General features: G+C 42.2%; 1 protein-coding gene across 1 annotated transcript in view; it reads left to right on the top strand.

Moving 5' to 3' along the window:
* Positions 1 to 22446, top strand: part of GAL3ST2 (galactose-3-O-sulfotransferase 2) — a 74697-nt gene that overhangs the window by 42263 nt on the left and 9988 nt on the right. The window contains exons 2-3 of the mRNA XM_007502429.3: positions 9224 to 9310; positions 12901 to 13159. Of these exons, the coding sequence (XP_007502491.1) occupies positions 9224 to 9310; positions 12901 to 13159 (346 nt within the window). The remainder of the gene's footprint in view (positions 1 to 9223; positions 9311 to 12900; positions 13160 to 22446) is intronic.

Genomic DNA, 22446 nt, shown 5'->3' with positions numbered 1-22446 from the left:
GACTCAGTTCTTTTTCTCTGGAAGCAGATGACATTTTTTATCATGAGTCCTTTGAGATGGTCTTGGATCATTGTATTGCTGAGAATAGCTGTTATTCACAGTTGTTCATTGGAAAGTACTCCTTTCACTGTACAACATTCTCCTGGTTCTGCTTATTTCACTCTACTTCAGTTCATGTAAGTCTTTCCAGGTTTCTGAGCTTCTCCTCTTTGTCATTTCTTACAGCACAATAGCATTCCCTTATAATCATAATCTATATCTTACTCAGCCATTCCCCAATTGATGGGAATCCCCTCACTTTCCAGATCTTTCTCCTGCTAAAAAGAAATGCTTTAAATATTTTTGTGCATATAGGTTCTCCGCCCGCCCCCCCCCCCTTTTTTTATCTCTTTGGAATGTAAATCTAGTAATGGTATTGCTGAGTCAAAGGGTATGTACTGTTTCATAGTCCTTTGGGCCCAAGTCCAAACTATTCTCCTGAATGATTGGATTAATTCATAGCTCTCCCAACAATGCATTCAAACGGATCCCAGCTTTCCCATATCCTCTCCATTTTGTCATTTCCCTTTTCTGCCTTAATAACCAATCTGATAGGCATGAGATGGTACCTCAGAGTTGTTTGAATTTGTATTTCTCCAATGAATAGTGATTTAGAGCATTGTTTTGCATGGCTATAGTGAGGCTTAATTAGTTTGTTGTGAGAATTGCCTGTTCATTTCCTTTGATTATTTATCAGTTGGGGAATGACATGCATTCTTATATATTCAACACATTCCTCTATGTATTTGAGAAATTAGCCCTTTATTTAGAGAGATTTGTAAAACAAATTTCCACCATTAAGATTTCTGTGTATTACTTTCCAACCTATTTCCCCTTGTTTGGTTTCTGACCACCACCTCTCCCATCAGCACCCCATTCCCTTGCCCTCCTATTTTCCTATAGCAGTGATGGTGAACCCTTTAGAGATGGGATGCCATGCCCTCCCCCCCAAGTGCCAGGTGTGCTCTGCCCCCCTTACCCCACACAGGGGAAGAAAGCTCTCCCATTGGGTTGCTGGGCAGAGGGGTGGGTGAAGTGAGGTATATTCTCAGAGAGTGTGGAGAGGAGAGGGGAGTGGCCCAAGGGTTCAACACCCCTCCAGCTCTGCTGACTGTGAGCTGCCCACCTTGCCCTCTGTGTGCTCCCATTGGGCTGCTGGGTGGAGGATAAGAAAAAATGTCATCAGGCACAGTGGAGAGGGGAAGGGGAGCAGCTCCACTCAAGTCCCTCTACCTTTCTAGTAACAAACTTAGGGGGACAGCTGCATGCCCACAGAGAGTGCTCTTTGTGCCATCTTTGACACGTGTGCCATAGGTTCATCATCACTGTCCTATGGGGTAGGATAGCTTTCTATGCCCAATTTATTGTGTATCTTCTTCCCTCCCTGAGCCAATCCTGATGAGAGTAAAATTTACATGCTTTCTTCCCATCTGATATTCCCCTCCACATGCCTCTTTCAGGTTCAATAATTAGCTCCATTTTATTTTTCCCTTCCCCCTCCTCCCAGTGTATTCCTCTTTATCATGCCTCATTTTAATTTAAATTTTTATATCATTACATCATATTAAACTCACACCCTGACTGTCTGTCTATGTATTTTCCTTCTAACTGCCCTAATAATGATAAGGTTCTTTGGTGTTTTTTTGTTCAATGTCTTTTGTTTCTTTTTCCTATTTACCTTTTTTATGATTCTGTTGAGTCTTGTGTTTAAGAGTCAAATTTTCCATTCAACTCTGGTCTTTTCATCAGGAATGTTTGAGTCTGCATCTTCACTGAATATCCATTTTTCCCCCTGAAGGATTATGCTCAGTTTTCCTGAGTAAGTGATTCTTGTTTGAGGTCCAAGCTCCTTTGCCCTCTGGAATATTATATTTCAGACCCTCAGATATTTTAATGTAGAAGCTTCTAAGTGTGACAAGGAAATCACTTTAAAAGACTGATATATATTAATTTAAGGTTGCCAAGGAATTCAGCTATGTAATTCCTAAATGAAAACTCAAGTCAGCAGTCAACCTTTTATGGAGTTTTTAATTACAAACAGGAGGAAGAAAGGTATTGAGAGAGAGAGAGAGAGAGAGAGAGAGAGAGAGAGAGAGAGAGAGAGAGAAAGAGAGAGAGAGAGAAGAGAGAGAGAGAGAGAGAGAGAGAGAGAGAGAGAGAGAGAGAGAGAGAGAGAGAGAGAGAGAGAGAGAGAGAGAAAGGGGGAAAGAAGGGAATAGGGCTTAAATACCCCCTCTGTTTAGGCTGGGCCAAAAGGCCCAAGCCCTTAGATAGCTGAGGCAAAGAAAAGAGATCAGTCCCTATCACTCACGTGACCAAAATGGAGAAACAGTCTCAGGGGCCTCCACCTCCAGCCTCCTTCAGAGCAAGCTTCTCAGAGTACAACCTCTCAGAGCAAAACCTCTCCAACCCATCCAGAGCCACCTCACTCAGAGCAAAACCTCCTCTCCGTCCTCAGACCCCACTATCTTTAAGGAAACCATCTAAGTTCCCTCCCCTCAGTTCTCACATCTACCAATCACTGTCCATGTCTTACCTGTGCCAATGGTGGCTCTAGCTTGACTCAGGACCACCCAGAGGTCTGCCCCTTTGCACATGTCTGTTGAAGGTCATATTCTCAAATAATTAAATCTTGATCCTTTGCTGCAGCCCTTCCTAAATCCTTTTACTCTGAGTAGGGTGGAGATTATATCAATTCTAAAATCAATCATGACTCAAAGAACTTCCTGTTCTATGCTTAAGCATAGGTCAAAGCCCTTTCCATTGTTTAGCAAAAGGTTTCTGTCCTAAAGTAGTCTTAGGTAGGGAGGAGAAGGACCCTCCCTACCTAATGTTGGAAATGGGGAAATTTCCAACATTCATAAGTCTAAGAAATTTTAAGGTTTACATAAGTCTTGTGTTATTGTGACCATGGCTTCACAATATTTGAATGGTTTCTTTTTTACTGCTTGCAATATTTTCTACTTTACCTGGGAATTTTGAAATTTGGCTATAGTGTTCCTGGGAGTTCTTCTTTGGGGATTTCTTTCTTGATGGGTGGATTCTTTCCATTTCTATTTTGTCCTGTGGTTTTAGAATACCAGGGCAGCTTTTCTCGATGATTTCTTAAAAGATGATGTCTAAGTTCTTTTTATTGATTATGGCTTTCATGCAGTCTAATAATTCTTAAATTATCTCTCCTGAACTTATTTTCCAGGTCAGTTGTTTTTCCTATGAGATAGTTTACATTTTCTTCCATTTTTTCATTCTTTTGACTTTGATTGTTTTTGATGTCTTATGGAGTCATTAGCTTCCATTTGCCCAATTCTAATTTTTAAAGCATGATTTTCTTGAGTGAGCTTTTGTACCTCCTTTACTGTTTGGCCAATTATACTTTATACAGATTCTTTTTTTTTTCTCAGTGAATTCATGTACCTCTTTCCCAAAGGGCCATTTTATCTTTCAAGACATTTTTCTCTTCAGTGTATTTTTGTATATCTTTTCCCATTTGGCCAATTCTGCTTTTTAAAAGAGTTTTCTTTGGATTTTTTGTGTCTCTTTTAGCACTCACATTATTCTGTTTTTAAAAGTATTAATTTCTTCTTTTTTAAAGTTATTAATTAAGGTATTTTTGTGCTTCCTTTACCAAGCCATTGACTTTTTTCATGAATTTCCTGTATCATTCTCATTTCCTTTCCCATTTTTCTTCTAACACTCTTATTTGATTTTCAAAAATGTTTTTGAGCTCTTCCATTAATTCTTTTTGGAACTGAGAGCAATTCATATTCTTCTTGCAGGCTTTGAATTTTGTTGTCTTCTGAGTTTGAATCTACCCTGTCACCAAAATAACTTTCTATACTAAGTTTCTTTTTTTGTACAAGGAGGTCCTTTTCTTTTCCCTTTGATCTTTTTGGGGTATAGAACTAAGAGTGTTATTGCTGGATCAAAGGGTATGCAAAGTTTTAAAACCTTTTGAGCCCGGGTCCAAATTGTTCTCCATACTGGTTGGATCAGTTCACAACTACACCAACAGTATACTAGTGTCCCTATTTTCCCTCCATCTGTCATTTTCCTCAAAGTCTATTTACAAAGGATTTCCTCATTGGTGATTGCTTACCCAATACTCCAGACATGCAAGTTGTCTAGCTTCTTGCTTTGAGAGAGAGATTCCCTCCAGATGATTTTCCCCAGGAAATTATGAAAGACACTGAAAACTTGAAATGCAGGCATCTCTAGCCAGATATAGGCAGCACTTACCAAAGGCTTGTTGACTGTTCTCAGGAGAACAATTTCTAAGTGAGGCAATAGAGCCTATTCCCCAGGGTCCTTCCTATTCTTAAAAAACCCTACCTTTCATCTTAGAATCAGTACCATGTATTGATTCCAAGGCATAAGAGTGGTAAGAGCTGGGGGTTATGTGACTTGCCCAGGGTTATAGCTAGGAAGTATCTGAGGCCAGATTTGTACCCAGGATCTCCTGGTTTTCTATCCACTAAGCCACCTGACTTCTCCCCTTCCTCTTCTCTTTGATAAATTAAAGCAGTTAGTAGCACCTGGACTCTTTGTCAATCCCATTTTCAGCTACCCCTAATGGGCAAAGTAGTACATGTGGCAACCCTAGGCAGTCCTGGTCAAATCCAGATTATCAAAAGTATGGGAGGTGTGTGTGTATGTGTGTGTGTGTGTGTGTGTATGTATGTGTGTGATGTGGTTTTTTAGTGCGTGATGGGTATATGTGCTTGATATGCAGTATTTGTTTGGGGTGTGTGTGTGTGTGTGTGTGTGTGTGTGTGTGTGTGTGTGTGTTTAAGCAACTATAGCCACCAATAGCGGTGCTGTTTTACATGTTTTATTTTTCCTCCAATTTAATACTTTTGGTTTGTGTCTTTAAAATAACTATTTCTCTCTCTACCTCCCCACATTGAATTCTTCCTTGTCACAAAGATGATCTAAGAATGGTGGGGCTAGATCAGAGTATCTCACTCCCTTGTTTGGGGGATGTGTTGAAGGACAGGCACTTTGCAATGATACTGCTTCTCCTTAATGTTGTTTTGGTGCCTGGGAGCAACTGAGGTAAGGGACCTGGCCCCTTTCCCCAAAAGGCTCTGAGAAGTACAAAAAGTCTTTACTCTGCCTCTCTTTGGAGTGTGTTGCTTTGCTTATGAGCTTGAGAGGTTGGAAGTTCTTGGGTTGATGGTACCTATTCTACTCAAGAAGATGCTTCCTGTTGGTATAATTCTGGGAGAGGAAGATGACCTCAGACAGGATCATTGTCTTGCTGGCCAGAAGGGTTGGACTTGACCACTTCTCTGAAAGCTCAAAGCTTTAGTGAATGGGAACTCTCTGTTCAGGGATTTGCTTTTCCTCTCTGGGGCATGTAATGGGTGTGGTGGGTATTCTCTTATTTTTAAATATCTATTACTGTGTACTTATGAGTCTTGTATTTTGAACATTTCTTTTGTAATGAAGGAAGTAAATAGCTGTCCTATACCTAATATTGATTTTACCCTTGAATACCTTTCTTGAAAAGGGACCCCACTAATCCCTTTTGAAGAATCCCTAAGAACTAAAATTAAATCCTGTGTTTAAGAGATTTTCTTCCAATTTATACTCTGGGGTGGGGATAGGATGAATCAGAGAGAGGCCTGATTCCTTCTTATTGTGGCCAGGCTGCTCTTGGGATGAATTTGGGACTTCTGCCAGTCCAGAACAAAACCCCTTTGGGAAAGATGTTCTCCCTGAGCTGTTGGTAAAATCTAGGAGGTTTGTTCCTAATAAGGATATTACATATAGGGACAGAGAGTTGACTCAGTGGATTGAGAACCAGACCTAGAGACAGGAGGTTCTGGGTTCAAATTTGACTTTAGACACTTTCTAGCTGTATGACCCTGGGCAAGTCCCTTAACCCCAATTGCCTAGCCCTTACTGCTCTTCTGCCTTGGAACCAACACACAGTATTGATTCTAAGATGGAAGGAGAGGGTTTTAAGAAAAAGATGTTACCTAAAGAATAGGGGCCCCCTCCTTTCACAAAGGGAGCCTTCTGGCTTGGGCAGATGTGGGAGCCTGTGACCCAAAAGGAGAGAGACAGACCATTCTTTTCTCATGCTCTCTTGTTCCTTTCATCCCTTAAACAAAGCTTAGGTTTGATGAATGATTAAGGTCTCCATGAAAGGGATGGCCAAGGTCCCTTTTTAAAAATTACTCAATATACAAAGCAGTAGATATTATATCTAGGGCCTATTCATGTCCCCCCACAAAGGAAATGCTTCAAACACCACAGACTCAAGCAGCCATTGACAAACAAGTAAAACATGATACCATACATAACACATTACTTTTATTATATTTTCTTGGAAGATAATGACACGTGGGGGACTTGTGAAACTACTGAACAGAAACTTCACTTTTACTTATGACCCAGGATATTTGGGCAATTCCCAAGATGACATCTGCTGGCAAGGTGTAGCTTGGCTTGGACCTTACTTATTATCCTTTCATTTGTAGTAAACTCTTGCTGGTGACTGTTTTCTCTTCTGAGAAGTTGTTGGGTAACCACTATCTGGAATGAAGCTCTCCTGATCTCTTATACTCATGAGGTTGTCACCAAGATGAGAACCATCTACATTCAGGAGAGAAAACACAACGTATAAGAGTTAGCTAGAATCTTGAGATCCTAGCATGTATTCTTGTTGCCATCTTTGGGTGGTCACCATAGATGGTGTTGGGGAGAAGAGGAATGCAGAGAGATCCTCCTCATCTGCCCCTTTCTGGAAGTCTGAGGTAGAACTATCAGTTCTAAGCTACATGTTTGAAAAAGAAGAAAAGGAGAAATTGGTTCTTTTTTTAACCTACTGAGTAGGCAACTTTTTGGCTACATTGTCAATTATCTTCAACCTAGCTCTCAAGCTAGTGACCAAAGAAATGACCCAGGAGTCCCTGGTCTACATTTTCTTTAGAAAGAGTCTATTCCATGGACCCAACACCATGCTTGCTTGGAATGGCCTCCATCATCCTGCAAGTCCTTTAAAGTGGAGTCAGGGCTCTCCCTCTGGAACCCAAGTGTTTGCTGAAACAAAGGCAAGAAAACCAGCCTAACTGGGCCAATATACAGAGCAAATCCATGCTGGAAGTGAGACGACATATTGTGAGGGCATTGAGGAAATGATTCACAAAGTACCTGAAGGAGGTGAAAGATATTAGACATGTAGAAGAAGTCTTGGACTTGTTAATATTTCCAAAAGAAAATGGAAGGAACTCCAATAGCTATCAACCTACATGCCTACTTTCCCATTTAGATAAATTATTTATGAGAATCATCTACATATGATGAAGGAGGGAGGGAAGGAAATAAACATTTATTGAATACTTTCTATGTTTGGATAATGTGCTGGGCCTGGAGTCAGAAAGACTCATCATGAGTTCAAATCTAGCCTCAGATATTTACTAGATGTGTGACCCTGGACTAGTCATTTAACCTTGTTTGCCTCAGTTTCTTCATCTATAAAGTGAGCTGGAGAAGGAAATGGCAAACCACTTCAGAATCAGTCAAAAAACTCTGAATGGAATCATAAAGAGTTAGACATGATTACTAAAACAACTGAATAACAACAACAACAATGTTCCAGGCACTGTACTAAGTGCTCTAAAATATTTCATTTGAGAGGTAGGTGCTATTATATCTTCATCTTAAATTTGAGGAAACTGAGGCAAATAGATTCAATGACTTTCCCAGGGTTACCCAGCTAGTATCTGAGATTAGATTTCTTTTTTTTTAATATCTGGAAAATTTTATTTAATTAATTAATTTAGAATATTTTTCCACAATTGAGATTAGATTTGAACTCAGGAATTCCTGACTCCAGGCCTATCACACCATCTTACTTCCAGATGATCTTTACAATTTCAAAGTGGACTGAATGTTGTAGAGAATCCTTTTTTATTTTGAAAATTTTATTTAATTAGTCAATTTAGAACATTATTCCTTGGTTACAAGAATCATATTCTTTCCCTCCATCCCCTCCCTCCACCCCTTCCCATAGCCGAAGCGCAATTCCACTGGGTTTTTACATGTGTCATTGATCAAGACCTATTTCCATGTTGCTGATGTTTGCACTAGGGTGATCGTTTAGAGTCTACATCCCCAGCCATATCCCCATCAACCCATGTGATCAAGCAGTTGTTTTTCTTCTGTGTTTCTACTCCCACAAAAAGGGAGAAGACCATTTCCAGGGTCTTCTCTCCCTTTGCTCTCTGGGGACTCAGTAGGGGTAGACATCAAGGTAGGTTCATGGTGGGTGAGTGAGCTGGTGGACTGATAGGGGAGACCCCAAAAAAGTCAAACCGAGGCTCTGAGATGACCAAACAAGAATACAGGATTTGAACTGTCTTTGGCCTCTAAAGCCACTGATCTTCCATAACATCACATTTCCTTGTTCTAGTTGAATGAAGGGGGTGGTGGTGGTGGTGTTATATTTTATGTTTGCCCAGTACCTTTCCCTAAGGAGATAGAAGAGTGCTTAGAGATAATCTGCCCAGCCTTCAACCCCCCAAGCTACAGGCCACTGGAAAATTTCCTGGTGAAAGGGTTGTGCAACACTAATCTGGATGGCATCATCAAGAAAGGTTGTGAAAACTTCCTGGTGGGCTTCCAGAACAGGTCGAGCAGCTCTTTCTGGGATGAAGGGGAGGTATTCAGCCCACACAAGGGGATGGGCAGGAAGGCCTTGAGAGGCCCCTTCCCATCTTGGCTTCTTGTGTACAGAAGGGTTCCATCCCAGCCACTCCGTTTTACAGGAAAGGAAAGACTTTGCCTCCATTTTGCTTTGGGGGATTGCAGTGGTTAAGATGAGAACCAAAGAACCCCCCTGGTGGAGGCCACAGGTGCATGTATGATCCATGAGGGGTCAGGGAAGATTCAGAGTAATGTGGGTTCAAGTCCCAGTTCTACTGTTGACCGCCTGGGTGACTGGGCATGTTGCTTCCCTCTTCTGGGCTTTCTTTCCTCATTTGTGGAATGGGGGTTTGTCCTGGAAGATGGTGACTTGAATCACAGGAATTGGGGGAGAAGGATGAGGAAGCTCGATAGCCAGAGGTAGAGGAGGAGGTGTTAGCAAGCCGTCAAACCTTGCAGATTGGGGGGAGGGGAGCTCAGTCCTTTCACCTCTGCAAAGGCTGAATGCTTCTTTTTTGCAATGTCATTCCAGGTACTTCCGTGTCCTCGTCATCCTCCTGGTGCTCTTGGTCCTCCTCTTGGGAACCTTTCTCAACACAGAAGTCAGATTTCTGGTCCCGTAAGTTGGTTGTCAGTACAGATGTGCTCTGTGGGGGCTTGACACACTGGGTTGTCTATGCATATAAGCCGCATGGATTGGACAGGAAGCAGGTGGGGTAAGATGGTGGAGGGAGAAGAGTGTTTGCTGTTTTTAGAATTGGAGGAAGTGAGTTCAAGACTTAGATCCACCATTTGCTCCTTGTGTGACCTTAGGTAGATTTCTTTATCTCTCTAGTCCTCAGTTTTTCCATTAAAAAAGTATTTTATTTTTTCCAGACGACATGTAAAAGCATTTTTAAAATATTCACTTTAAAGTGTCGAGTTCTTAGATTCTCTCCCTCTCAGCCACCTCTACCCCCTCCTGGAGGCAGTAAGCCATCGAATATCGATTTCACATGTGCAGTCACACAGAACACTTTCCCTATTAGTCATTTTGTGGAAGAGATCTCAAACACACAAAAAGAAGTGGAAAGAGCGTGAAAAAGAAGGACTCCGTCTGCATTCTGGTGCCACCAGTTCTTTCTCTGGAGGCAGAGCTCATCATGAGTCTTTGCTGTTGTCTTGGATCACTGGGTCAGCCATGGTTGTTTGTCAAAGTATTGCTGCCACTGTGTTCAGTGTTCTTCTTGTTCTATTTACTTTACTTTGCAACAGTTCATGGAAGTCTTTCTAGTCTTCCCTGAAGTCATCATCCTGTTTGTCATTTCTTAGAGAACACAATAGTATTCCGCCACAATCAGGCAGCGCAGCTTGGTCAGCCATTCCCCAATGGACAGTTTTTCCATTTGTAAGATGAGGAGGGTTGGCTCGGTTTTGTCTGAATCTTTGTGACCCCATTTTGTGGTTTTCTTGGCAAAGATCCTGGAGTGGCCATTTCCTTCTCCAGTTCATTTTACAGATGAGGAAATTGAGACAGTGTTGTGACTTGCCCAGGGCTATACAGCTAATAAGTGTTGGATTTGAACTCAGGTCCTTCCTGATTCAAGACCCAGTGCTCTGTCCCCTTTGCCACCTCGCTGCTGTGACAAGGAAATCACTTTAAAAGACTGCTATATATTAATTTAAGGTCACCAAGGAATTCAGCTATGTAATTCCTTAATGAAAACTCAATTCAGCAGTCAACCTTTTATGGAGTTTAAGAGAGAGAGAGAGAGAGAGAGAGAGAGAGAGAGAGAGAGAGAGAGAGAGAGAGAGAGAGAGAGAGAGAGAGAGAGAGAGAGAAAGAGAGAGAAAGAGAGAGAGAGAGAGAGAGAGAGAGAGAGAGAGAGAGAGAGAGAGAGAGAGAGAGAGAGAGAAGGGAATAGGGCTTAAATACCCCCTCTGTTTAGGCTGGGCCAAAAGGCCCAAGCCCTTAGATAGCTGAGGCAAAGAAAAGAGATCAGTCCCTATCACTCACATGACCAAAATGGAGAAACAGTCTCAGGGGCCTCCACCTCCAGCTTCCTTCAGAGCAAGCTTCTCAGAGCACAACCTCTCAGAGCACAACCTCTCCAACCACCCCCCTAGTCCTCAGACCCCTCTATCTTTAAGGAAACCATCCAAGTTCCCTCCCCTCAGTTCTCACATCTACTAATCACTGTCCATGTCTTCCCTGTGCCAATGGTGGCTCTAGCTTAACCCAGGACCGCCCAGAGGTCTGTGGCTTTGCATATGTCTGTTGAAGGTCATATTCTCAAATAATTAAATCTTGATCTTTGCTGCAGCCCTTCCTAAATTCTTTTACTCTGAATAGGGTGGAGATTGTAGTTTCCAAGACCTGGTTCTGTCATTCCAAGTATCTCTATTGTATCAATTCTAAAATCAATCATGACTCAAAGAACTTCCTGTTCTATGCTTAAGCATAGGTCAAAGTCCTTTCCATTGTTCAGCAAAAGGTTTCTGTCCTAAAGTAATCTTAAGTAGGGAGGAGAAGGAACCTCCCATGCCAAAGGGGGGTTCACATTCTAATAGACTATCAGTAGGAAATTTTTCAAGTATGAAATTTCCCAATGGTGAAATTTCCAACATTTATAAGTCTAAGAAATTTTAAGGTTTACACTGCCTAGGAGTTACTTCTTTCTGGCTCTAAATTGGTAGACCCCTTTGAACAGAAGTAGCCTTGTGGAGTCAGAGGGTCCAGCCTGAGGTAGCAGGGGCATTGCCAGTCTGGAAAGGTCTTAATTGGCAGAGAGATGGATGCTTCAGGGGTCTGTAGTTCTCAGTGAGTCAGAGGCACAATGTTAGGCTCTGTAGTAGAAAGGACTGCAGGAAACAAAAGGATCCTATTGGAAGATGGTGTGGGATTTAGGGAGAAGAAAATGCCTGATTGATGGACTGAGGATACACTCTATGTGCTTGAGTGTGCCTTCCCCAGATCATTTTCCCTTCTGAACTCCTAGTCCTTAGCACCTTACACTCATGGCTTTGAAAAAGCACCAGGTTATCTTGAAGAAGTCACTGGATAACTCTGTCAAACACTGGCTTTAGTCTTGGCCCTTTTGTACTTTTCTCATCCCTTTGGGTGCCTGGGGCCGAGCAAGGGCCAAAATGTTTCTCACCCTGAATCCTTTATGCTGATGGGACTCTGAACCCAGTGAGCACAAAATCCACAGACCAAAACCCACTTATTAATCACTTACTGTGTGCCAGCCATCATAGCTAAGTGCTGGGGATCAAGAGAAAGGCAAAGAAACGAAAATCCAGTCCCTGCCTTCAAGGAGCTTACATTTGACTTGAAACTGGACCGATGGGAAGTTGGGCTCCTTTAACTCAGCCTCCAAAGACCCAGAATCACCTCCATGCTACTATGAGGGGTCAGGGGAGGATTTTAGTGGCGGACTTGACTCTGGAAAAAGTATAAAATTCCCAAGACCTCACCAATAGAACATTTTGAGAAGCACGAAGGTTCAGCATTTGTCTTTTGAGTGGTAGAGACAGGAACAGACAGGAGCTGGAACAGAGGGATCAGGTGATGTGGGCTAGCTGGGGTGAGAATGGGCAGGACGAGGGTGCTAGGGGTACAGGGCTGAGGCCAGAGTGACAGCTCATGAAATGGACAGACTACAGAGTGGGGGGATCTCAGAGGTAAACAGTTCCAGGCACATAGTTAAGGGTTTAATAGATGTTGACTGACTGAGAAAAGGTGGTCTGGGAGAATTGGAAGGAGAAGAAGAAAATAAGGACAAAGACCAAGTTTCACGTGAGTGCATGAATGGGCAATTTGGAAGGGCAGAGAAAGGCATTTCAAGAGCTGTGGAGATAGAATCTACAAGACTTGGCACCTGCACAGCTATGTGGGATGAGGAAGAATGGAGAATCGAAGATGATTTCAGGGTTGCAAACCTCGAGACTGGGAGGCTGGGGCACCCTCACCAAGGTGGGGAATTTCGGAGGGAGATGGAGGGGAAGGTCATGAGTTCCATTTTGGACGTGTTACGTTTGAGATGCCTTCAGAACCTCCAGGCAGAGATAGCCAGCATGTAGCGGGTGCCTTGGACTTGGAGCTCAGGAGGTGCACGAGCTAGAGAAATTGTTAGCCAAGGTTTTCTTCCGTCCACAGTGAACAAGAAGACTTTATTGGTAACAGCTTTAGAAACTGATGGAAGACATCTTCCACTCTTCTCTCCTCAGCCTCTTCAGTGACCAGGAATCCTTCCATCCTGTGACCAACATTATGTTCCTGAAGACCCACAAGACTGCCAGCAGCACCATCATGAACATCTTGTATCGCTTCACAGAGAAGCAGAACCTCACGGTGGCCCTCCCTGCAGGGCAGCTTTTCCACCTGGGCTACCCCTGGCTCTTCTTGACGAAGTATGTGGAAGGATTCAAATCCCTGAATGGGACCTTTAACATCATGTGCAATCACCTGAGATTTAACCCCACAGAGGTAAGGGCTGTGGTCTGCACTGCTCTCCCCTGGGTGAATGCAGCACCATCCGTGCTCCTCGGCAGGCAGCTTGGCTCAAGAGCATCAGCATGGCAGCCGGATGGAGAGTGGAGGGAAGAGGGGGAGAATGGGGTCAGGGAGCCGATCGGGAAGCTACAGGGACAGTCATTCTACTGCCAATGGGAAGCAGCAGGAGGTCAGCTTAATGGGAGAGAGTGTCTTTGAGGGTGATCTGGAAAGGTGACTCCATACCGAGAGCCTCATTCTTTATCAAAATCGTAGATGGGAAAAGGGACAGATTTGAGTGAGGCCACATCCTGAAACAGAGATGGGGGGATGTTGGCTGAGGAGGATTTAGAATGGAAGGGGACCTTAGAGGAATAGGGTCATAGATCATAGAGTTAAAGGGATCATAAAGGCCATTGAGTAGCTCTTCTTATTTTACAGATGAGAAAACTGAGGCTCAGACACACTATGTATGGCTAGTGTCTGATTTGAACTCAAGCCTCCTTGTTCAAGGTCCACATTTGATCCTCTGCCTCAAATCATGGACCTTGAGATCATTCCTTAGGAGTATATGGTCCTGTTGTGAGAACAGAAACTCTTGAGGGTAGGGGCTCTTTTAATTCTCTTTTGGCATCCCTAGAGCCTAGCACTATGCCTGAGGGTGGTACAGTGGGAACTTCTGAAAGAACTGTGGATTGGTTGCTAGACTGATTGATAGCCTGCAGAAGAAAAGTCTTTGGGGAGCATCCGTGAAGCTCAGGATGCCTTTCTCACTGCACCGTGATTGCCTTGCTATTGCCTTTCTTCCTTGTGTCCCTAGAGCTTAGCAGGTGTTAAATAACTGCTTGTTGATTGACTAATTGCTATGTGATTGGCACTCCCCCTCCCCCAATCTCCTTCTCTGGGCTTGTAGGCATCCTGCCTAGCCCTTGGGTTCCTCTCCTCTTTCCTGAATTTTTCCGAGGCTGCTGTGCTGGCAGTCTTTCTGTGTTTGCCAGGCTGAAGCTCACCAGTAGGTATTAATCAGCCAACAAGCATTTAATATGCACCTGCTCTCTGCACACCCTTGGAATGTATGAGCACATGGTAGAGAAGACCAGACAATATGGATCCAAGGAAACATATCCAATTACCCGCTCCTGGCCAAGCCTGGTGCAGTGGCGGAAAATGGTGTTGGGTTTGGAGAAAGGACAGCCAACTTACCAGACATTTACTGCCTGGGGGATTCTAGGCAAATCACTTTCCCTCTGCCTGCCTCAGTTTCCTCCTCGATTAAATGGGGATAGCTCCTACCTGAGGGGGTTGTTGTGAAGATGAAGTGTGATAATATATGTAAATGGTAGCTGCTTGATTTATCAAGCTGGCCCCTAAAGCTATCTCCTTGGACTTTAGATCATCCCACATTTCTCTTCTTGGCTCTCCTAGAGAAGGGAACATTGAAAAGAGCTTTTCAGACCTTCAAATGGCTCTATAAATGCTAGCAATTATAGGTACATATAAATATAGCTAGTTATAAGCATTGCTCTCCCCAGGTCTAGTGGTTTCTGAACAGCGCTAGTTATAAACATACCTCTAAGTTTGGCTACTTAGAAATATCGCTATTCTTCTGCCTTGAAACCAATACTCAGTTTTGATTGGGAGGTGGAAGGTAAGGATTTAAAATATATGTAGATATTTGTAAATGAATATTTATACCCTTATTGTCATCCTCTATTTCTAACAGATGACATTGGCCTGATTTACCTCTTTATTTTAAAAGCTCTGATCCGGACAGGGGATTGGGATAGGGACAGGGGCTGGACCAACTCTCAAACCTTCTGTTCTACTTAGAAAGTTCCTTTGAGCACTGAGGAGTGATTTGACTTGCTCAGGGTCACACAGCCAGTTAGAGGCAGAGCTTGAACTCAGGTCTACTTGGCTTTGAGGGCTGTTCTCTATCTCCTACTCTCCCTTGCCTCTGTTTGACATTCCACGAAATTCCTGCTTCCAGTGTAAGAGAGGCTGAGCTCATTTGGAGAATGGAGATGAATGATGAGCTCTTCCCTTAATAAATGATCTCCTGGCTCAGGGGACTTGGAACTTAGAGTAACCAATGACTTTTATACCTTGGAGATTTGTCTTGGAATTGAGGTGTTAAATGACTTAATGAGGGTCACACATGTGGTGTGCACTGGAGGCCAGAGGGGCCACCAGGCTATGCTGCCTCTTACCTGCCTTTTTCTTTTACTGAACTCCAAGTGTCTCTCTGGGACTTCTGTTTATGGATTCTTGACCTACCCTTGGAGCCCTGGGTGATGAGCCTAACCCTCTTCTATGTGACAGTTCTTCAGATAGTTGAAGACTGTTCTTAGGTTTCTTTCTCCTCTTAGCTTCCTGAATCTTGGTCAAACATCCCACTTCCTTCTACCACTCTGTGTCTGGCATGGTTTCAAGCTCCTACAGAATTGGCTTCCTTCTTCTGGACTCATTCCAGCTCTTTTATGATTCGGGTGTCCTTCTAAGGGAGCAGCTTTCCAGGCTCCTTTCATCACCATCTACAGGGTCAGAAATAAGAGTGTCAGATTTTCACCCCCTATAAGATAGCCTTCTTGCCCCACACCCTGTGAAATAGAAATTACCCTGGTAGAAGGAGTTGCCCAAGGCACACAGGTTGCTGTTTTGTGGGCAAAACCATACAGATGTGTAGGAAGGATATTGCTTGACCCTTTCCATTGAGTGAATATCCTTTCCCTACTTTTCTAGTTTCCTACTGGTGGCACTTCAAAAAAGACATTGTTTGTAAATTGACTAAGGAGCTGCTTTGGGCCACAGTTCATTTCATTCTAGTTCCTGGACTTAGAAAGACTGACTGGCTTCTTACATTTACAAGTTATGTGTCACTAGTGAAGTTGCTTAACCTCTAGCTGCCTCAGTTTCCTCATCTGTAAAATGGTGATAATAATATCACCTGCCTTCCAGGGTTATGGGGACCAAATGAAATAATATTTATAAAGTGTTTTGCAACTTAACACACTATATAAATACCAGCTATTAGTATTAGTATTAATTAATTGCCTACTAAGTGCCAGGTACCATTCTAAGGGCTGGGGATACAAATACCAAAATGAAAGAGTCCCTGCCCTTAAAGAGCTTCTATTCCAGTGGAACACAACATGTGTAGTAATAAGTGAAAAGAATATATATATAAAATCATTTTGACAGAGGAGTGGGGAAAGAAGGAACATTGAAAGATTTTTCTGATTCCTTTACAGAATTTTAAAATTTGAGCTTCAAAGCAATCTTGTGAGGTAGGTACCATTTTAAAGAAGAGAAAACTGAGGCTCTTTGAGGTGAAGTTAGAGGCTATGTGGTCCAATGGAAAAATTGTCAATTCTGGAGTCACAGACCTGAGTTCAAATTGTCTTCATGCTTATTAGCTGTAGCCTATGTTTGATTCTCACCTCTGTAATTGTGGGCAAGTGTGAATCTTAAAGCTGCTCAGATTCTACTTCAGAAGATTTGATTAAGCTATTCCCCATTTTTAACAATGGAGGTACTTGATCAGGAATGTTTTGAGAACTTTTAAAATTACTCCACCCTACTCAGACAGTACCTTAGGGGAAGATAAAGTTGAAAACTCCTGATTGAATAATGAAAAAGTCCCTAACTCATGATAATAGTAAAGCTAGAACCTTAAGCTAGATCTGTTTTTAGATCTAATACAAAAAGGTACTAAGTACCTATAAAGGTTAAATGAATCACTAAAAGGTTAAGCAACTTACAAAAGGAAAGCTTAACAAAAGAGGTGTGAAGTACTCAGAGGATTTAATTTAACCAGAGAAGGTGAGAACAAAAGAAGATGAGAACTAAGAATAGGGAGTCCTGGGAAAAGCATCTATTGTGATTGGTAGGTGTGAAAATTTAGGGGAGGTGACATAAGAGAAAATTTCTTTAAAAGGAAGGGACTTATTGAATTTGAGGTTTTGGAGTTGGTAGTTGGAAAGAGTTTTGGATTGGAAGTTAGTTGGAGTTGGAGTTCAGAGGTTTGGAGTGCTTGCTTGAAGACAATCTTGTGGTGAGTGATAAAGACTGACTCGCTCTCCCTTAGGCTCAGGCCTAGGCCATTTTGGCCTAGGCCCTTTCTACTATTCTCTCTCTCTCTCTCTCTCTCTCTCTCTCTCTCTCTCTCTGTCTGTCTGTCTGTCTGTCTGTCTGTCTGTCTGTCTGTCTCTCTCTCTCTCTCTCTCTCTCTCTCTCTCTCTCTCTCTCCTTCCCTTAATTCCTTCATTTGTATTAATTAAAAATCTCCATAAAACCCAGCTGACTTGGGTATTTTCATATTTGGGAATTTTTCCATGGCGACCACTTAATTTTAGATTTTAAATCAAGACACTAAAAATTATCTTTACAGTTTGGCTGAAACCTTTATAGAGTTTGGCATTACAGTTTTTAACATTCACAGTTTGAGGAACCACTTTTACCCTTTACAGTTTTTGGCAGACCATGTAGGTTGTAACGAAAACCCTCAAATTTCTGTGAAATCTCTTTCCTTTCTCTCTTTATTACTTGCTTCTATTAGTCAGTATTTTTAAACATGCTAATTCGGCTTCAAAACACAGCTGCAAGAGTGGGTGAGTAAAAAACATTTTGATTTCTCCTTAAATTAAATAGAACACAGCTGTTTTAAATCTTAGCAACAGGGCCCTAAGGTCCTGGCTAGGAGAGCTATTTCTAAATCTCTTTTCTTTTAGGGGACAACTGCCTAGATTAGGATTAAGGGAAATCTGGAGGAAGCTTTGGCCCTGTCCTTCTCCCCAAGTGTTTACTTTGTAAATGTGTGGCTACAGCCAGTTCACAATTAGTCAACAACTGGCTTTTCAGGCTTTTCAGTAAATACATTGTTCTTTTTTCAGTACAAACATTGTTCTTTGTCTATTTCGTAATCCCAGACTATGTATGGATATACTCCACACTGCTCTTGGTTGGGATTTTAATTGTTGCAGCTGTAATATTGTATCTATTTTTCTCTAAGAGAAAACTGGAAAATACCATACATAAACTAGAGAATCAGATAAGAGATTCAGGTCAGTCTCCCCTTGAAAACCCCATTTCCCAGTCAAACCGACCAATTGTTACTTTTACTATTCAACAAAATGCAGAGCTAAATACTCGGTTTGACTTTATAGAGGAAAGTTTGGGGGAGCTCATAGCTTTTATGAAAAGCACTAAAAAGGACTCAATAACATCCCAGGATAGGTGTAACTTATCTCTCCATATTTCCTCATTATCAGAATCTCTGTCCCACCCTGCTCTGAACAATATGGCTCCTAGTTCACAAACATGCCCCTCCCACACCCAACCCCCCCATACTGACCACCCTTACCCTCCTAACCAACCCACTACTCCCCCTGCCAACTTGGCCCCAGAACCCCCTACTCCTAACCAACCCACCCCTCCCCTTGGTCCCCCCACCCCAGCCCCAGAAAACCCTACTCTTAACCAACCCACTCCTCCCCCTGCCCATGCCCCCTGCCCAACCTGCTCAGTCCCAGTTTCACACCCTGCCCATGCTTCCTATCCCACCCCCTCTACCCTAAGTTCACAACCTGCCCATACTGACCACCCTACCACCTCCACCCTAAGTTCACACCCCACCCATACTGACCACCCTAATGCCTCCACCCTAAGTTCACACCCTACTCATTCCTCCAATCCTAATACCTCTGTATCCTTTCCCCCAGCTAATGACCCTTCTTCTTTTTCCCCTCCTTCTCAACCTGCCCAATTCAATTCCCATATCTTTCCTACCTCTGATCCTTCTGGCAATATGGGACAACAACAAACCCTCTCCCTCAGTGTGCCCAACCCTTCTCTTTCTCATACCTATCGCATTGATAATGGATTAAGAAGCCTAGAAACAGAAACAGGAGTACCAAATAATTCAGATCGGTTATTCCCTTTAAGGGAAGTACCCACTTTGAATAAAAATGGAAACTTGGTATCTGTAAGGCACCATATACCTTTTAACTCTGAAGATTTAAATAAATTCAAGGAAGATCTTCCATCATTTGAGGAAGAACCAATATTAATTATAAAGAGATTGGAGAACATATTCAGAACTTTTGACCCCACTTGAATGAATGTTGAAAATTTATTAGATAAATTTCTGACAAAGAGATAGAAAAATAATGTTATCTCTTTGGCTAATCAGAAGTGAGGTAGGAAAGGACATTATTGGCCAACTGAAGATCCACATTGGAACCCCAATGTTGAACCAGATTATATAAAACTAAACCAGGCCAGAGAAGCATTATTGACAGCCATGAGAGCATGCTCAGATAGACCTGAAAGGTCAAAATTTGAAAGAACCCAACAAGAAATTGATGAGACCCCCTCCCAGTTTATGGACAGACTTATTGATGTAGGAAATACATATATGGACCTTGATTTATCCAGAGAAAGGGACATTAGACAAATACATAGGCAATTTGTTGAGAATTGTTGTTCAGTGGTAAAAGACTACTTTAAAACTAGCTGTCCTAATTGGGACTCTATGGACCTTGAAGAATTGAGGAGAGTAGCAACCTATGTTTATAAGGGTCATGTAAAAAGACCTGAGGAACACACTATGTTAGTGGAAGACTTAAAGAAAGAAATTGAAATGTTAAAGAGACAATTGAAAAATAAGACCATAGCCCCTTTGCAGGAATCCTCAGATAAATCAGTAACCTGACACTTCTGTGGGAAGAGAGGCCACAGAATGATAGAATGTAGAACTTTTCTCAAGATTATCAGAAGGAATACGCAGTTTAATAATAACTATAGAAATGATTATGATAGCAATCATAGAAACCACAATTATAGAAATAACTATAATGACTATAGAAATAGAAACTTTAGAAATAAAAATTATAGAAATAGGAATTGGGAAAATAATGACAGTGCTCCAAATGAAGAAAATGATAATACCCAACAACAATATATTAAAAAATTTGGTGCTCGTCCAAAAAATACTTGAGGTGCTAATGCCCCTCAGAGGGGTGCCCTTCAGGGGGGTGCCCAAGGAACATCCCAAACACAATGAAGGTGTCTGGGGGGCGGGGCTGGGGCACAGGAATCAGAGGATACAACCTTTGATTTTACGGACCCTGATGTTCTACTACCCGGTGTCCCTATTCACTGCCCTCCCCATACTAATGAACCCCATGTTACCTTAAAGGTGGGTAACACCTATTATGATTGTCTTTTAGACACTGGAGCTACCAGGTCTGTATTAAAGAGTGTACCTGATTTAAATTGTTATTCCATTGACTCCCAAAGTGTGGTGGGAGTATCAGGAATACCCCAAAGAGTTAAAAAACTTCCCCCTAGAATGGTGTCTGTAGGACCCCTAGAGGTACAACATTCCTTCCTTTTGATGCCTGACTCCCCTTTAAATTTGCTTGGGAGGGACCTTCTATGCAAACTCAGAGCCACAATAACTTGCTCCCCAGATGGTTCCTTATCATTGGAAATACCAGAGGAATCCTTAAAATTACTCCCTGTACTTCTCTCAGAGAGCCAGGAGGCAAAAGAGCCTCCCACTTTTGTAATACCTGCAGATATATCAGAGTCTCTTTGGGCCACATCTTCTTCCTATGTAGGTTTACTTAAATCTGCTGTTCCTGTGCAGACAAAAACTAAATCTATCCCACCTCCTTCCATTCCCCAGTATCCCCTCTCAAAAGAGGCAATTGAGGGTATTACCCCAGTTATTAACTCATTAATTGATCAGGGAATAACAATCCCTTATAAATCTGAATACAACATGCCCATCCTGCCCATTAAAAAACCAAAAAGAGGACCCGATGGCAAGCAGCTGTATAGATTCGTACAGGATCTGAGGGCGGTGAACAATCATGTTATAAAGAGACACTCCGTAGTTTCCAACATAAATACTATTATTTCCTCTATTCCTAGCACAGCTACATACTTTACAGTAGTAGATTTGTGCTCAGCTTTCTTTTCCATACCTATACATGAGAACTCCAGGCATATTTTTGCTTTCACCTGGAAGGGCTCACAATATACATGGAGTTGTTTGCCACAGGGTTATGTGGAAAGCCCGAGTTTATTTGCGCAAATTTTGAGCCAAGACACAGACAATATAGCATTTAAAAATAGCAAATTAGTCAAATATGTAGATGATCTACTCTTGGCTTCAACAGACACAGAATCATGTCAGGAAGATAGAAAACACCTTCTTTTGGAATTGCACAAAAGAGGACATAAAATCTCAAAGGATAAAGTTCAGTGGTGTCTCCCCAAAGTAGAATATTTGGGCTTCATCCTGACTGTGGGTGCTCGCTATATTTCTCTAAAACGAATTGAAAATATTCAAAATTTAAGGGCTCCTACCACTAAGAAGCAGTTGAGAGCAATTTTAGGAGCAACAGGGTTTTGTACACAATGGATTCCTTGCTATGGGGAAATTATTAAACCCCTTATAGTACTAACAAAGGATTCAGTCCCTGAACCCCTCAAATTAGAGCCATAACACTTGTCAGCTCTATCAGATCTAAAAAAGGCTATCCTGTCTGCTCCTGCTCTAGGCATCCCAGATTACAACAAGCCATTTACTTTGTATGTACATGAGCGAAGAGGAGTAGCTTCAGGTGATTTAACTCAGTCTTTGGGGCTTTCTCAGTGCCCAATTGCTTATTATTCTGCCCAACTGGACCCAGTAGCATCAGGAGTACCACCATGTCTTAGAGGAGTAGCTGCTACAGCCTTACTAGTAACAAAAACTGTTGATCTAATATTGGAATGCCCATTAACAATTATGTTCCCGGGGGCAGCTGGGTAGCTCAGTGGATTGAGAGCTAGCCCTAGAGACGGGAGGTCCTAGGTTCAAATCTGGCCTCAGACACTTCCCAGCTGTGTGACCCTGGGCAAGTCACTTGACCCTCATTGCCTAGCCCTTACCACTCTTCTGCCTTGGAGCCAATACACAGTATTGACTCCAAGACGGAAGGTAAGGGTTTTATAAAATAAAAAAAACAAAAAACAAAAAACAATTATGTTCCCACATGAGGTAGAAGCATTGTTGCTAAGGCATAGAACACAGGCATTCTCAGATCAGCGAATTACAAGATATGAAATAACCTTGTTAAATAGTGAAAACATTACCTTGAAATGCTGTACACCCCTTAACCCTGCCTCCTTGCTTCCAGATTTACCAACTTCAGGAGAACCATTACACAATTGTGAAACATTAGTGTCCATGGCAGAAAAGCCTTGAGATAATCTCTTGGACACTCCCT

Source organism: Monodelphis domestica, chromosome 8, assembly GCF_027887165.1.
Source record: "Monodelphis domestica isolate mMonDom1 chromosome 8, mMonDom1.pri, whole genome shotgun sequence".
NCBI classification, from domain to species: domain Eukaryota; kingdom Metazoa; phylum Chordata; class Mammalia; order Didelphimorphia; family Didelphidae; genus Monodelphis; species Monodelphis domestica.
Note: the sequence above shows the minus strand (reverse complement) of the source record. Positions and strands in the feature narration are given on the sequence as shown.